General features: G+C 42.2%; 1 protein-coding gene across 3 annotated transcripts in view; it reads left to right on the top strand.

The window, feature by feature from the left end:
- ACOT9 (acyl-CoA thioesterase 9) overlaps positions 1-17,818 on the top strand; it is a 77,317-nt gene that overhangs the window by 17,617 nt on the left and 41,882 nt on the right. For 2 of the 3 annotated variants that reach the window (XM_070944069.1, XM_070944071.1), the window contains exon 7: positions 16,588-16,671. The exons of the other annotated variant lie outside the window; for it this stretch is intronic. In XM_070944069.1, coding sequence (XP_070800170.1) covers positions 16,588-16,671 — 84 coding nt within the window. The remainder of the gene's footprint in view (positions 1-16,587; positions 16,672-17,818) is intronic. 3 annotated transcript variants of the gene reach the window in all.

Below are 17,818 nucleotides of genomic sequence, written 5' to 3'. Positions count from 1 at the left end.
TCTCAGGGGAGGGGCGGAGGGGTGGCGGTTGTTATTAACGAGGGTCTTGGACCAAGGGAGGCCACTGTTCCTCAGACGGCTGGATGTGAGTCCCTTCTTGTGAAGTGGGGTCATAGGGTGCAGTTGGGCTTGCTAGTCACGTACCTGGCTCCCTGCCATGTGGCTGCAGCCCTGCCTGAGCTGCTTGATGTTATAGCCGCGGTGGCTGTTGACACCCCCAGGCTTATGGTCATGGGGGATTTTAACCTGTCATCAGTTGGCGAGACATCTGAGGTGGCTCGGGAGTTCATGGCTTTCATGACGGCTATGGACCTGACCCAGTTAATTTATGGCTCTACTCACATGGGGGGACACACACTGGACCTTGTTTTTGTCTCTGGACAGTGGTTGAGTGATCTCGAGATAGGGGATATAGTGATTGAACCCTTGTCATGGTCAGATCACTCCCTCCTTCGCCTGGACCTTCGAACCGCCACACCCCGCCACAGGGAGGCGGAACCGACCAGGTGGTTCCGCCCCAGGCGCCTGATGGATCCTGAGAGATTCCAGATGGAGCTTGGGCCATTTCCTGAGGTTCTAGCACACAACTCGGCTGAGGACTTAGTGGCCGCCTGGGATAGGGCGGCGGCTGATGCTTTAGACCGAGTCGTGCCTTTGCGGCCTCTGACCCGGCGCCGGTCTCACCTGGCTCCTTGGTATACTGAGGAGCTGAGGGAGATGAAGTGCCGGAAAAGACGCCTAGAGAGCAGTTGGAGGGCTAGTCGTTCTGAATCCGACCGAACACTGGTAAAATCTCATATTAAGAATTACCTAGTGACGATAAGAGTAGAGAAGAGTAACTACTTTTCTACTCTTATTGCATCATCAGATAATCGCCCAGCCGCCCTGTTTAGGGTGACCCGCTTTCTGCTCCATCAAGAGACGCGGGAAGACCCCTTGGAGGGTAGAGCTGAGGATTTTGTACAATATCTGTATGACAAAATTGCTCAGATTCGTGAACAGATAGACTCTGACTGGATTGATCCAGAGGAGATGACAGGGGCAGGTCCTGAGAATATTATTTGGGAAGAGTTTGATCCTGTGACTCCCGAAAGCATGGACAGGATACTGAACAGACTAAATGCGACCACATGTTTATTGGACCCGTGTCCATCCTGGTTGGTACTGGCCTCCCGGGAGGTGACACGAGGCTGGCTCCAGGAGATTATAAATGCTTCTTTGAGTGAGGGTGTCTTTCCCACCGTCTTGAAAGAGGCGGTGGTGAGGCCCCTCCTCAAGAAGCCCTCCCTGGATCCAGCTGTATTAGCAAATTATCGTCCTGTCTCCAACCTTCGCTTTGTTGCAAAGGTTGTTGAGAGTGTGGTTGCACGACAACTGCCTCAGTACCTGGATGAATCGAATTATCTAGATCCGTTCCAGTCGGGATTCAGGCCCGGGTACAGCACAGAGACAGCATTGGTCGCATTGGTTGATGATCTCTGGAGGGCTCGAGACAGGGGTTGCTCCTCAGTCCTTGTCCTATTAGACCTCTCAGCGGCTTTTGATACCATCGATCATGATATCATGCTGCACCGGTTGGAAGGGTTGGGGGTGGGGGGCACTGTTCTACAGTGGTTCTCCTCCTTTCTCTCTGACCGGTCGCAGTCTGTGTTGACAGGGGGGCAGAGGTCGACCCCGAGGCCCCTTTTATGTGGGGTGCCATAAGGATCGGTCCTCTCGCCCCTTCTATTCAACATTTATGTGAAGCCGCTGGGTGAGATCATCCGTGGTTTTGGGGTGAAGTACCATCAGTACGCTGATGACACCCAGCTGTACATCTCCACCCCAGACCACCCCAATGATGCCCTCGAGGTGATGTCCCGGTGCCTGGAGGCCGTACGGATCTGGATGGGGAGGAACAAACTCAGACTCAACCCATCCAAGACCGAGTGGCTGTGGTTTCCGTCGTCCCGATATAGTCAGTTGGCGCCATCTCTGACTATTGGGGGCGAGTCGTTGGCCCCCATAGATGGGGTTCGCAACTTGGGCATCCTCCTGGACTCACGGCTGTCTTTTGAAGAGCATATGACGGCCGTAGCCAGGAGGACTTTTTATCAGGTTCGCCTGATTCGCCAGTTGCATCCCTTTCTGGATCGGGACTCGTTACGCACGGTCACTCACGCCCTTGTCACCTCACGTCTGGATTATTGTAATGCTCTCTACATGGGGCTCCCCTTGAGAAGCACCCGAAGGCTCCAACTGGTCCAGAATGCGGCCGCGTGGGTGGTAATGGGAGCAATGTGGCGCTCTCATGTAACCCCCCTCCTGCGCGAGCTGCACTGGCTCCCAGTGGTCTTCCGGGTGCGCTTCAAGGTTTTGGTTACTATCTTTAGAGCGCTCCATGGCTCAGGACCAGGGTACTTACGAGACCGCCTCCTGCCACCAATAGCCTCTCACCGACCAGTTCGCTCCCATAGAGAGGGACTCCTCAGGGTGCCGTCGGCCAAACAATGTCGACTGACGGCCCCCAGGGGGAGAGCCTTTTCTGTGGGGGCACCTACCATCTGGAACGGGCTTCCCCCGGAGTTACGAAACATCCAAGACTTACACATATTCCGCCGTGCCCTGAAAACATTTCTATTCCAACAAGCTGGTCTGGCCTAACTCTCCCTTTTTAAATTGGCTTTTAAACTGGCTTTTAAATTGGGTTTTAAACCTCTTTAGATAAATTTGGATGTTTTTTAATCTTTGAGCCTAAATTACTTAATCTGTTTCTTAATAGTTTTTAACTTCTATATGTATTTGTATTTATTATGGCTGTTCACCGCCCTGAGTCCTTCGGGAGTAGGGCGGTATACAAATATGAAAAATAAATAAATAAATAAATAAATAAATAAATAAATAAATAAATAAATAAATAAATAAATAAACAAGGCAAAATTAGGCAGAGGCAGAGGGAGATTTCTTTTTCTTCTTTTTCCTCACCAAAAAAGGTAGGTGCAAACAATGGGAAATTTAGGGCAAAAGAGGAGAGTTCAAGATTTTAAAACACAGAAGAAAAAAAGAAGAAAGAAAAAGGCAAAAATAAAAATGGGAAGGGAGAAAAAGAAATGAAAGAGAAAAATGTTATACCTATTTAGAATTGAAATATGAATAGTAGTAAGAAATAAATGGGAAATCATGATTGTAAAAATGAAATGAATAATAATTGGAATATTTGTCTTTGTATTTTTGAAATCTAGACAATGATAAGTTTATTTTTTTATTTTTTTAGAAATATGAATAAGTATAAACTGTAACAGTTGAAATACCTTTAATGGTATGGTGGTGAAAGTAAAAAGGATTAAATTATAGTGTGGATAATAGCTAGAACATTTTTAAATTTAATTAGGGAAACTGTAATTATTGAAATATTTTTAATTATATATTGTGATGAAAGTAGAAATGATTAAGTTGTGATTTGGAGGATTATATGGGCAAAACTATGTGGGTTATTGGGAGAGTTTAAGATGTGAAAATGAGTAACATAAGAGGGGGAAATTATTTGGTTTATTATTATTGGTAAATATAATTAATTAATTTGTAAGAAATTGGATTGCATGGAAATAATTGGAATATTCATGTTCATATTGATTAATATACAAAAAAAGATAGTTATATAACTATTTGATTTATATTAAAATGTTGAATTTGTATTAAACAGTTGTAATATTACATAATTAACCAATGTGAGGATGGATATAAAAATAGATGACAAAGGGAAGGGGTATAATATGGAGTAGAAGGGAAACTTGAATTTGATTACGATTAGAGATGAGGATGAAGGGTAATATTGGTTTTTTTAAAAAAATAGATGAAGAATAAATATGGCAAAAAGGAAATATAGAAATTGTAAATTTAATTGAAATGACTAAACACTGTTTAAATTTGTGAACCAGCCAAATACTCTGTTAAAAGAAAATACATTGTATGTTTGCATGTGTGTTTGTCTAAAAAATAAAAAAAACACCAAAAAAGGTAGGTGCGTCTTATACTCTGGTGAGTCTTATACTCCAAAAAATATGGTAAATTCTAAGAGTATGTATGTATGTGTGTATGTATGTATGTATATATGTATTTATTAGAATTTGTTGAACAAAACCGAGAACAAGAATAAAAGAAAAAAAACCACAATGACAGGGACAATAGGCACATTAGTGCAGTTATGCGCAACCGCTCTACTGATCATTTAAGTATGATGTAAGGTCCACAGAAGTCAATTTATGACTGAAACTGTGAGGATTTTTAATATTTTTTTTTACTATTTCTTGAGAATCTTTTCTTGATCCACCTGTAAGATCGATCGATAGGGTGGAAAAGATTGGCTGAGCAAGGAGTGGTATCCGGTAAATTGGCTGCGAGGAAGGTGGAAGAAAGCATATTAGAAATTTGCCAGACTTTGAGTGAAGAGGAAAAAGGACTTGGAGATTTTAAATTGGTTTTAAAAAGGAATTGGACAATAAGACGTTGATTGAACTGAATGAATGATGCTTTGTTTATGAATGGGATACAAGGGAAAGTGATTGGTGAAGGGAACCTTGTAACAACTTTAAAGAGACGAAAGTACTGATTCAATATTAAAAGTTAACTTGTAGTGCCATCTAGTGGCAGAAGGAAAAAAGACATATATTTCTGAAGAAACTGTGAGAACTGACCTTGACATTTTGGTTAGAAGATAACAGAACAGCTGTGAAGATTAGACTGAAACTTGCCTTTGAAGTCCCCTTTTTTTGTCTGAGCTTTTGGATTGTCTGAAGTTTTGGATTTAATTTTTTTTTTACTATCTTTTTTTTGGGGGGGGGGTTGACTAGCTTTATGTTTTCAGAAGTGCCGGTGGAAAAAGACTTTAGATTTATTTCCTCTTTTTTCTTCTTTTTTTTCTTGCTCTCTCTCTATATAGAGGTTCTTTTTTACTGGATTTAATGGAATTGGATTTTAAATTATCTTTGCCCTTGGATTAAGACTTGAAGAGTCAGAAGAAACCTTTTTAAACTTATTTTATTTCTTGTTTGGGTTTTTCATTTTTTTTCTTTCTCTCTCTCTCTTTTTTTTTTTACCAAACCCATTTTCCTTTGGATTTTTGATTTGTATTTTGACAAGAGGAGTTTTTAAAATTTTTGGGGGTGGAGGTTGTTGGAAATTTTGGTTTCTTCTCCCCTCTTTCTTTTCCTCTCCCCATTATTCTATTTTACTTTAACTAATTCAACTATCGGTTGGATTAGATATTTGGATTACAAATAAACCGCAAGTAAAATAAAAAGTATCTGAGAAAAGGAGAAATGAAGAAATTTACACAACCAGCACCAAGTCCCTCAGTGCCAGAAAAGCAGAAAAATCCAGAGATGATGGAATTACGAAATTTTATGCAATCGCTTCATGATGATATAAAACAGGAATTAAAAGAAATAAAAGAAATGATGGGGAAAAATGAGGAGAGGATCCAGAAAGTAGAAGAAAAAGTAGAAATGACCTAAAAAAAAGTTGAGGAACTGGAAGAGAAATTGGTTTCAATAGACAAGTCACAAGAAAAAACAATTATCCTGTTGCAGATGTAGCATTCTGAATTTTATTTAAGATTTCAAAACAGAGAGGAAGAAAAGGAAGAAAATTTACCTGAAGTAATTGCAGAGGTTTTGGCTGAGGCCTTGGAACAACCCAAGGAAGAGATATTAAACGAGATTGATGAAATATTTAGAGTTTACACTAGATATGCAATAAGGAATAAACTCCCAAGAGAAGTACATGTAAGATTTACAAAGAGGGCAAAGAAAACAGATATTACAAGTGGCAAGAAGTACAACACTGAAATATAAGGATAAAGAACTTGTGGTTTTAAGACAAATATCTAGAAGAGTTAGGGATTTGTGGAGAGAGTATCAATTCCTAACGAAATTCTTAATATACAAAAGAGTGATTTTTAGATGGCTAATACCTGAAGGAATTATGGTGACATGGCAAGAACAACAATATAGATTGGACTCGCTTGAAAAAGCAAATTATTTTATCAGCAATTTTGTTGACCTTTGGAGGAAGATTTGAGAGCTGTAGGTGGGGCAAAAGAGAGAGAGGAAGAGAAGGATAAAGATGAAAAAGCAAAAGAGGAAAGAGTGTTAAGAGAGGGAGCCAGAGCCAAAGACCCAATGGAACAAAGAGAGACAAGAGTGATGAAACTAAAAACTAGTAATAAGTAAAACATGGAAGAAGAAATTAAAGCAATTTCCTTAAATTTAAATGGACTGAATGCAGCGATAAAAAGAAATAGAACATTGGCTAAACTAAATACTTTGAAGATGGACATTATATGTTTAGAAGAAGTACATATTAGAAAAAACACTTAAAATTATTACAATATCCAAAATTAGGACTCTTATTTACATCATTGACACATCAAAGTAAAAGAGGTGTGGTATTGTACATTAAAGGAAAATTAGAACCCAAGTTAATCTTTGAAGACGAGGAAAGCAGGATTTTGATGGTGGATATAAAAATGAACTTTAAACAATTACTTTTGATAGCCCTATATGCACCGAATGAAAAACCAAAAGAATTTTATTCGAGATTACACAGGAAAATTATAGAGTTGGACTATGAAAATATATGTATAATGGGAGATTTTAATGCGATAATAGATGCAGGCTTGGACTATAAAACAATGAAGGTAAATAAAAAGCCTAGAAGTACACTGCCGAAATCATTTTTTACAATGATGGAAGAATTAAGTATTCAAGATATTTGGAGACAAAAGCACTTGAAAGAGAGACAATATACTTTTTATTCAAATAGACATGTATCATGGTCAAGGATAGATATGATATGGATGTCAATGGGACTTATAGAGACTGTGCAAGAAGTAAATATTGGTTCAAATATGTTGGCTGATCACAGCCCAATCACAATAATATGGAAAGGGCAAAAGGAAAGACAAGGTGGAATTTGAATGCAGCAATTTTAAATGAAAAAGTTTCAGGACTTTGCAGAAAAAGAATTGGAAGTATTTTTTAAATAAATAAGAAAGAGGATACATCACTTCAAAATTTATGGGATACAATGAAAGCATATATTAGAGGCCTAGCAATAATGTACTTTGGGAAAAAAGAACAAAAAGAAATGGCAGAGAGAAAGAGGATTAGAAGAGGACTACAAGAAATTGGAAAAAGAATTTCAGAAAAATACCTTAAATAAAAAAATTAAGAAATTGATGGAATTGAAAAAACATGAAATAAATTTGAATAAACAAGAAGCATTAGCAAACAAATTGAAAACAACCAAACAGAACTTTTTTGAAAATACAAACAAACCTGGAAGATGGCTAGCATACAATTTAAGAAAAGAGAGGGAGAAAACAACTATAAAATGTTTACAAGATGGAGAAGGGAAACTACAATATAGAATTGAAGATAAAAAGAAAATAAATCAGAAATACTATGGACAACTCTACTCTCAAGAGAAAGATTCCAGAGGAAGAGATATTAAGCTATCTGGAAAAATCAGATCTGATTAAAATATCAGAACAATACAAAGGAATGTTAGAAGAAAGAATAACAATGATGGAAGTAACAGAAGCAATAAAAAGACAAAAAAGTGGGAGAGCACCAGGTCCAGATGGTTTACCAGCGAAGTTATATAAAACACTACAAGAAGTGATTAGTAATATAATGTTGGACTTATTTAATGATTTATTAATGAAGGCAAAAATGCCAGATTCATGCAAGGAGGCATATGTAACAGTTATACCTAAAGAAGACACAGATTTACAATTTATAAAAAACTATAGACCGATCTCGTTGTTAAATGTAGACTATAAGATCTTTGCGTTAATAATGGCTCATAGACTGAAAAAGCCATTAAATGAATATATACATGCAGACTAAAATGGATTCTTACCAAAAAGACAAGTTAAAGACAATATGAGGATGATTTTGAACGCTTTGGAGTATTATGAGAACCATCCAGAAAAACAGATGGCGTTGATGTTTTTAGATGCCCCAAAAGCTTTTGATAATGTGAGTTGGCAGTTCATGATAAAACAGTTACAGAGATTGGACTTTGGGGAGAGATTCATAAATGCTATAAAAACAGTATACAATTTGCTAAGATAATGATAAATGGGAAAATGATGGAAAAGATTAGCATAATGAAAGGTACTAGACAAGGATGTCCCCTTTCGCCATTGTTGTTTATTTTGACATTAGAAGTTTTAAATAGAAATATTAGACAAGATGAAGAGATAAAAGGGATAAAAGTTAAAAAAGAAGAGTATAAATTGCAGGCCTTTGCAGATGATTTGGTATTTATTATAGAGGATCTGCAAATAACAGGCCCTAAATTACAAGAACAAATAGAAAATTATGGGAAAGTCTCTGGCTTGAAAATAAATAATGACAAAACAAAAATTTTGGCTAAAAACATAACAGAAAAACAAAAAAGAGAGATGGAAGAAAATTTGAATGTACAAGTAGTGAAAAAAGTTAAGTACCTTGGAGTATATTTAACTTCAAGATGCGTAACAATAAAAGAAGATAATTATTATAAATTAAAACAGCAAATCAAAAGAGATCTGGAAAAATGGAAGAATCTTCAATTATCACTCATGGGATGTATTGCATTGATAAGGATGAATATACTACCAAGATTATTATTTTTATTTCAGACTGTGCCGATAAAAATTGAAAAGACCTATTTTCAATATCTCAATAAGATAATAAAGAAATATATATGGCAAGGGAAAAAAGCAAGAATAAGCATAAGAATGATGCAAAATACGAGATTTTTTTTTTTTAATTTATATGCCGCCCTTCTCTGGAGACTCAGGGCGGCTTACAATGCGTTAAGCAATAGCCTTCATACTTTTGTATATTTATACAAAGTCAGCTTATTGCCCCCACAATCTGGGTCCTCATTTCACCTACCTTTGAAAGGATGGAAGGCTGAGTCAGCCTTGAGATTGAGAGGTGGATTTGGTTTACCAAATTGGAAACTATACTACCAGGCAGCAACACTGACATAGTTAAAGGAATGGGTGGAGCTAAGAAATATAAGATTGTTAACATTGGAAGGTTATGACTTACAACTGGGATGGCATGCCTTTTTGTGGTATGGTAGAAATAAGATACATACATCGTTGAGTATTGAATGGCATATTTGAACGGACCAATCAGGGACGTGAGCGGGAAATTCAGAGTAACGTCAGTGGCTGAAGCCGCAGACAGTTCCTAGCTATAAAAGGAGCTGCCGTGGCTAGGATTCCCCATTGCAGTTATGGAGCTAATAAAGAGTGTTAGATTCTACTGCGTGTCTTGTCCATTCTTGCGCCCACGACTTAACACTGGCGATGAAGGTGGGATTCTAGGACAAAGAACGAAGCACTAAACCTCCATAAGCAATCATCAGCCACCCAGATCAACGGCCATGAGCATCGGTCAGATCATCGACTACACTATGCCTTCATTCAGCCCACCCACACCGTTCAACCCGGCTGGGGAAGACTGGGAATCCTACATGGAAAGATTCCACATGTACATGGAAGGAAACGACCTATTAAGCCTGTCGGAGCAGAGAAAGAAAACAATCTTCCTTACACACTGCAGAGCCGCTGTGTTCAAAATGGCAAAAGCACTCGCAGCCCCTACCGAGCTGAGAACGATGTCCTGGACGGATCTACAGAGCATCCTCAAGGCACACTATGCTCCCCAAGCCTCATCCCTGGTAAGGAGACATGAATTCTACCGGAGGGACGAGAGGGAAGGCGAATCCATCAGTGAATTCGTCGCGACCCTGAGGGAGATCGCTTCAGCCTGCGACTTCTTAAATCTAGAAGAAGCTATGAGGGACCGGCTAGTGTTGGGACTTAAAGACCTCATGTTGCAAAGCAGGCTACTGGCCGAGCCTCAAATAACATTCAAAGAGGCATTGGAAGAAGCCTCAGCATTAGAGGCATCCCAGAAATCCGCGGCAGACATGAAAAAGGTGAGCAAGGGGCTGCAAGGAAAAGAGGAATCCGCAATCCACTATGAGGACGTGGAAACAGAATCAGAGGAAGAAGAGGAAGATGAGGTCCATCACCTACAAGCAGACCAGAGGGGCAAGCCGCGAGGAAAAGGGAAGCTAGAATTCCAATGCGCAGGCTGTGAAGGAAATCACCCCAGGGCAGAGTGCAGATTCCGTGATGCTATATGCCAAAGATGTGACTGGAGAGGACATATAGTGAGAGCCTGCAGAGCATCTCAACCAGCATCCTGAAGGAGCCGACCGACCCGCCTGCCAAGCTCACTGCCCCCTAACCGATCATTCAAGACAAGTGGAAAAAAGCAACCATTTGGAAGAGGTTGCAGAGACAAGGATTCCGGATTGGAACGAGGCGAGACCCACCAAACATTAATAGTGGGTCATGCAAGCGCGGGAAAGTCAAACAAGATGGCGGCAACCATACTCATCGAGGGGAGACCCTGCAAAATGGAGGTCGATTCGGGGTCCTGCCTATCCATGGTTTCCTGGATAACGATCCAACAACTGGTTCCAGGCATCAAACCCAGCACACTCAAACACCAAAGACTGACTCTCATAGACTACCAAGGGAATCGAATCCCAGTAGTTCCGTGGAAGATTCAACGTTGCCTACAAAACTTTCAAGGCAAAGCTACCCCTCACCATTGTGGACCGAGATAGACCTAGTCTATTAGGTCTAGAATGGTTTGAGCCATTAGGACTGGCCGTAACGGGCATCGACTACATCCATGATGGGGAACCTATGGCACGGGTGCCACAGGTGGCATGCAGAGCCATATTGGTGGGTACACGAGTGTTGCCCTAGCTCAGCTCCAGCGCGCATGCGCGCACTGGCCAACGGATTTTCAGGCCTTCCGGTCCCACCGGAAGTCAGGAAACTGGCTGTTTCCAGCCTCCGGAAGGCCTCCGGGGGGATAGGGAAGGCTCTTTTTACCCTCCCCAGGCTCCTAGAAAGCCTCTGGAGCCTGGGGAGGGGGAAAAACGGGCCTACCGGGCCTACCGTGGCATTGCGTGCCAAAAGCAAGGGGAAGTGTGTGTGGGGGGGTCATGTGTCCATGCGTGGGAGGGCGGGGTGCATTGAATTATGGATGTGGGCACCTGCACCCGCGACCCCCCACACTCCCCCCAGTTTTGGCACGTGACGGCAAAAAAGGTTAGCCATCACTGGACTACATCGACGACTGCGGCTGGGAAGAAAAACTGATGGCAGAATTCGTGGAGGTGTTCAACGGTGAATTAGGCAAGTACACGGGGTCCCCAATATCTTTTAGCCTAGACCCTCAAGTTGCCCCTGTCCGGATCAAACCCAGAAGGGTTCCGTTTGCTCTAAGGCCCAAAATAGATGAACAGCTAGACAAGCTAGTTGCCCAGGGAGTATTGGAGCCTACCGACCATGCAAAATGGGTAACACCTATCGTCACCCAGGTTAAGCCAGATGGGTCGGTACGCATCTGTGGTGACTACAAAAGTACAGTAAACAAGGCCCTACAACAGAGTACTTACCCTGTACCAGTGGTGCAACATCTGCTCCACTCTCTGGGCCGAGGAAAAATATTTGCAAAACTGGACCTGGCACCAGCATACCAGCAGCTTCTGGTAGACAATGCCACAGCTGAGGCCCAGACAATCATGATGCACAGGGGTGCTTTCAAGTGCAAACGGTTACAATTTGGAGTCAGCGTAGCCCCAGAGTTGTTCCAAAGCCTGATGGAATGCCTATTACAAGGGATTGAGGGAGTTGTCCCATACTTCGACGACGTACTCATCTCGGCAGGGAATCTAGACCAGCTACAGCAGCGCCTAAGAGAAGTGCTATCTAGATTCCAAGAAGTGGGGCTCAAGGTAAACAAGAACAAATGCAGTTTGGCAGAAAAGCACGTAGAATTCCTGGGGTACTTAATTGATGAATCAGGAATACGACACACTCCTGGAAAACTGAGGGCAATTAAGCACCTACCCCGAAAAACAAAACGGAGCTGCAAGCTTTCTTAGGATTACTGAACTTTTATAATATTTTCCTACCACAGAAAGCTACAATTGCTGAACAGCTCCACCGGCTACTGGATAAAACAACGGAATGGAAGTGGGGGAAGAAGGAAAGAACGGCATTCGAAGAAATAAAAAATCTACTAACATCAGACAGAGTTTTAGTCCAATACAGTGGAACGTTGCCAATCAGGTTGACTTGCGACGCATCACCTTTCAGCATTGGAGCTGTGCTGAGCCATTGCATGCCGAACAGAAGAGAGGCCCCTATCGCATTTTATTCCAGAACGTTGTCCAAGCCAGAAAGAAATTACAGCCAACTAGATAATGAAGCATTGGCTGCGGTAGCCAGAATAAAGAGATTCCACGAATACTTGTATGGCCAGAGATTTGAACTCATCACCGACCATAAACCACTACTTGGCATCATCGCCGGAAACAAACGCACACCTCCGATACTATCACCGAGAATGCTTTGCTGAATAGAATTCTTAACAGCCTACGTTTACCAGCTGATATACAAGCCTGGCAAGACCATCGACCACGCTGACGCTCTCAGCAGATGTCCACTCCCGGAAATAGAAGAAGACCCAGCTCCAGCATCAACCACACTGCTCATCGGAACAATGGAGAGTGCCCAAATCTCCGCTGTAGACATCGCAAGAGCCACAATGAAAGACAAAACCCTGGCGCATGTTTTGAATTGGATCTGGAAGGGTTGGCCAGAAGTGAACGTGGACACGGAATTCCAGTCATTCAAAACAACCGAACTGTCGGGACTAAAAGGGTGCATATTGTGGCGAGACAGAGTCATAATTCCCAGGGTGCTGAGACAGGACATTCTAAACTTATTACACGAGGGGCACCCAGGGATAGTGAAAATGAAGGCATTAGCCAGGAGCTACGTCTGGTGGCCCGGAATGGATAAGGAGATAGAGGTGTGGGTAGCAACATGCACACCCTGCCAAGAATCACGACTGGCACCCCACACTGCAGCCACACATGATTGGGAGAACCCAGGAACACCCTGGTCAAGAATACATATAGACTTTGCGGGGCCATGCCAGGGCAACAGGTTCTTAATCATAGTGGATGCATTCTCTAAATGGCTAGAGGTTTATCTAATGCCATCCAGAACCACAGAGGCTGTCATCCGAGTGTTGAGAAGATTGTTTGCAACACACGGGTTCCCCGACTTGTTAGAATCTGACAATGGGCCCCAGTTTACTGCTAATGCGTTCGAGATGTTCCTGGCTAACCAAGGAATCCGACATGCATTATCCGCGCCAGGAAAGCCATCCACAAATGGGCTTGTTGAAAGGATGGTGAGAACAACCAAAGAGAAGCGGCGAGGCTGGGGCCCAGGGACATGCAGGCCAAAATTGACAAGCTACTCACTATCCAGCACATCACGCCGAGCGCATTCACACACCGAAGCCCAGCTGAGTTATTAATGGGGAGAAAGTTATGATCTGCATTAGACAGGCTGTACCCACAGTACAGCACAGAAAAGCCTACGGATTCCACAAGCAAGATCCGGCAATTCCAAGTGGGGGACAAAGTTTACGCAAAGAACTTCAGCAGCAACCCCCTATGGATACCGGGAGAAATAACCCAAGTTACAGGACCACTGTCCTACAGACTGCAGACCGAGGACAGCCGACAGTGGAAACGTCACATCGACCAGATCAGAGGCCAAGTGACAAGGAATGAACAGGGTCCACCAGAAAAATGCATAGAAAGAAACCAGACCCTACCACAGGTACAAGCACAAGACAGCGGAAGGAAAAACTCAAAGAGCAGAGACAGCACACACTTACCTGAAGTACAGGAGGAGGATTCGAACATCAGCTACAATCCACCATGTTGTCCAGGGGAGGAAGGAAGTAACATCCAGGAAAATAATTCCACTCTGGTGAGCGAGTTCGAGAGAGTTCCAGAGGCGGAGCCAGCAGAGCCATGGAACTCGACCTCTCACTCCAAGAACACGGGGATGACTGATCTGTGCAGGTCAAGTCACGCATCGAGACGACCCGCCTACTTACTTGACTACGTTGTCTAGAGACTTCAGGATTGGTTAGGCTGAACTAGAGGGGAAGTATTGAGTTGAATACTCAACTAGAGTTGAGTATTGAATGGCATATTTGAACGGACCAATCAGGGACGTGAGCGGGAAATTCAGAGTAACGTTAGTGGCTGAAGCTGCAGATAGCTCCTAGCTATAAAAGGAGCTGTCGCGGCTAGGATTCCCCATTGCGATTACGGAGCTAATAAAGAGTGTTAGATTCTACTGCATATCCTGTCCATTCTTGAGCCCACGACTTAACATATTTTCATAGACACTGTGTAAGAAATGCATTGTTATTGGTTTGGGAGAAAGTAAGAGATAAATACTACATGAAAATACCAACATGGTTATTGACTATGGAAGCTTTAATATACCGAAATGTTTTCAGTTTTGGAAATATTGTTAGATATAAGGACTTACTAACAGACAGGGGAGAATTGAAAGGGAAAAAGGAACTAGAAGAACAGGGGATTGAGACAGATTGGTATATGTATATGCAGATACAAACAAGATACGAGAAAGATGCTAAATTATATGGTTTTTGTATGGAAAAGACTGAGTTGGATAGGATACTCATGGGAACAGATGATAATTTAATTTTAAAAAATTATAATTTTTTGCTTAGTATTGAATTAGAGGAGGAGCAAGTAAAAGAAACAATGATAGCTTGGGGAAGAAACCTTGGATATTCAATTGATCTGGAAAAATGGCAACAACTATGAGAAAGGAATTATAAAGGAAAATCAATATAAAATATAAGGAAAATCAATATAAAATGTTTTATAGATGGCATATGCCACCTGAGAAACTAGCAAAAATGTTTAAAGAAAAATCAGCTAAATGTTGGAAGTGTCATCAATTACCAGGATCATATTATCATATGTGGTGGACATGTCCAGAAGCTAAAAACTATTGGATTAAAATTAAGACTTGGTTGGAGGAAATGATACATCAATGTATCGAATTTAAACCAGAGCTGTTCCTATTGGGTATCCTACCTGAAAAAATTAGCAAGGAAAATGTTTATTTGATAATACATGTAATAACAGCTGCAAGGATTGTTTATGCACAAAATTGGAAAGCGGAGAAAATACCTTTGGAAGAAGGAGTAATAATTTTTTTTTAGATTGTGCAGAAATGAATTGATTAACTGATGATTAAGGATAGAGAAGACTCAGAATATGGAATGATTTTTATTATTGGTTGGAGAAGAGATATAAATGATTAATTATATAAATATGTATAAATATGTGATGAGTAGAATATTATGTTAGTGAGGAATTGATATTGGACTGGATAAGGATCAAGATAGAAGAAATGACAATTATACAGAAGAAGAAAGAACGTTGGAAGATAACACCGAGATGTCACAGGGAAGAGAAAACTGATGTATTTTTTTTTTAAATGCAAATAATTTTTCTGTGGACCACCAAAATTTTCTTGCGGATCACCAGTGGTCCATGGACCACCAGTTGGTGATCACTGCTCTAAGACAGAGGTGGTATTCAGCTTGTTCACACTGGTTCACAAGAACTGTTGGCGGAAATTTGGCCAAGGTCACTGAACTGGTAGCGATGGCTGGCTGGCCACGCCCCTGAACCGGTCCCCCGGTCGCCACTCGCTCACCCCACCCATCATGTTCGTTGCCACCATGTTCTTCATGCACGTGTATCCCATTGCCTTGGAAGTCCATGAGATGCGCATGTGCAAAGAACATGGCCGTGACAGCAGCAGCTTTTTCTGTGACTTCTGGTACTTTTTGGCAACCAGCTACCACCTCTTTGAGAGCTGCTTTGTGGCTGTGGCGGGTCCGCCAAAAATTCTGATCAGCTTGTCTTCTGGACAAGCCACCGCGGAAGGTAAGCAGCCTAAATAAAGAGTTGGTGGTGGGGGAGGAAGCAGGGCTAGGGCTGGGGCCGCTAAAGGAGGGGAAACGGGCAAAGGGAAGGCGGGGGTAGATAGGTGGAAATTCCAAAAATTTTCCTACCTTTTCCTGTGGGCGTGGCTAGGTGGGGGGATTATGTGACTGAGTAGGTGTGGGCATGAGTGACATCAAGTTGGCCATGCCCACTCAGTCACATACCCCTCACCTAGCTACACCCACCGAACCGGTAGTGAAAATTTTTGAAACCCACCACTGCTCCAAGATTGGTCTAGCATAAGTTTTATAAGCTCTAATTAGCAAAACAATGTTTCCAGAAAAAAACTGCACAAAATTAAATTTACAACTCTTAATGCTTTTTAGCAACACTGTTACAGTGAACTTTGGAGCATAGACTGTCAGAGATAAGTACACCTAGGTCCTTGACAAAGTGAGGGTCATCAGCTAGTTCAATGCCATCTAGCTTATACTTGACATTCTGATTACGTTTACCAATATGTAAGACAGAGGATTTATTGATTAAAATTTGAAGTTGCCAAATAGTCGACACATAGTCGAGATCACTTTGCAAAACAACAGGATTATCTGTTAATTAATTGAGGATCTCTGTTTATTTATTTGTTTACAGTTCTTATTTGTTATACTCATACAAAAAATGAAGCCACTCTGAGATCTCCTTTATCAATTGTTACAGCACTCGTGGATAAAATTGGTAGGTGTTTAATTATTAATGGCTTGATATCTCTTTGGTAAGTTCACACTGTGTTATTCAGTGAAAAACAGCTGAGATTTAAACTCTGATGTTGGGAAGGTGCAAAAGAGAAGTCAAAGCTCTCCTGACACTTTTAGATGACCTTTTTATTTATTTTATTTTATTTATTTTATTTTATTGAATTTGTATACCGCCCTACTCCCGAAGGACTCAGGGCGGTGAACAGCCATAGAATAAAACATATAAATACAAAATTTAAAATAGATTAAAATGAATTAAATAATTTGGCTGAACAAATTTAAAACCCCAATAATTTAAAACCAGATTTAAAATTTCCATTTAAAAAGGGGAAAGACTTAGGTCAGGCCGGCTTGATGAAATAGGAAGGTCTTGCGCGCGCGACGGAAGGTACGCAGATCCGGGATCCTCCGTATCTCCGGGGGGAGCTCGTTCCAGATAGTAGGTGCCCCCACAGAGAAGGCTCTCCCTGTGGGGGCCGCCAGTCGACATTGTTTGGCCGACGGCACCCGGAGGAGTCCCGTCACCACCCGCGCGGCCGCACTCTGTGCCAGTTGGAGCCTCCGAGTGCTCCTCAAGGGGAGCCCCATGTAGAGAGCGTTACAATAGTCCAGACAGGAGGTGACGAGGGCATGAGTGACCGTGCGTAAGGAGTCCCGATCTAGAAAGGGACGCAACTGGCGAATCAGGTGAACCTGATGAAAAATCCTCCTGGTCACGGCCGTCAAGTGCTCTTCTAAAGACAGCCGTGAGTCCAGGAGGACACCCAAGTTGCAAGCCCTTTCCGTGGGGGCCAATGATTCACCCCCAATAGTCAGCGATGGCACCAGCTGACTATATCGGGACGTCGGAAACCACAGCCACTCGGTCTTGGATGGGTTGAGCCTGAGCCTGTTTCTCCCCATCCAGATCCGTACGGCCTCCAGGCACCGGGACATTACTTCAAGGGCATCGTTGGGGTGGTCCGGGGTGGAGATGTACAGCTGGGTGTCGTCAGCGTACTGATGGTACTCTACCCCGAAACCACGGATGATCTCGCCCAGCGACTTTACATAAATGTTGAACAAAAGGGGCAAGAGGACCGATCCTTGTGGCACCCCACATATAAGGGGCCTCGGGGTCGACCTCT

The sequence above is a fragment of the Pituophis catenifer genome, unplaced genomic scaffold (genome assembly GCF_029215685.1).
Source record: "Pituophis catenifer annectens isolate HBS135680 unplaced genomic scaffold, rPitCat1.0.hap2 SCAF_4, whole genome shotgun sequence".
NCBI classification, from domain to species: Eukaryota; Metazoa; Chordata; class Lepidosauria; order Squamata; family Colubridae; genus Pituophis; species Pituophis catenifer.
The sequence above is the reverse complement of the archived record's forward strand: the minus strand, read 5'-3'. Positions and strand labels throughout refer to the sequence as shown.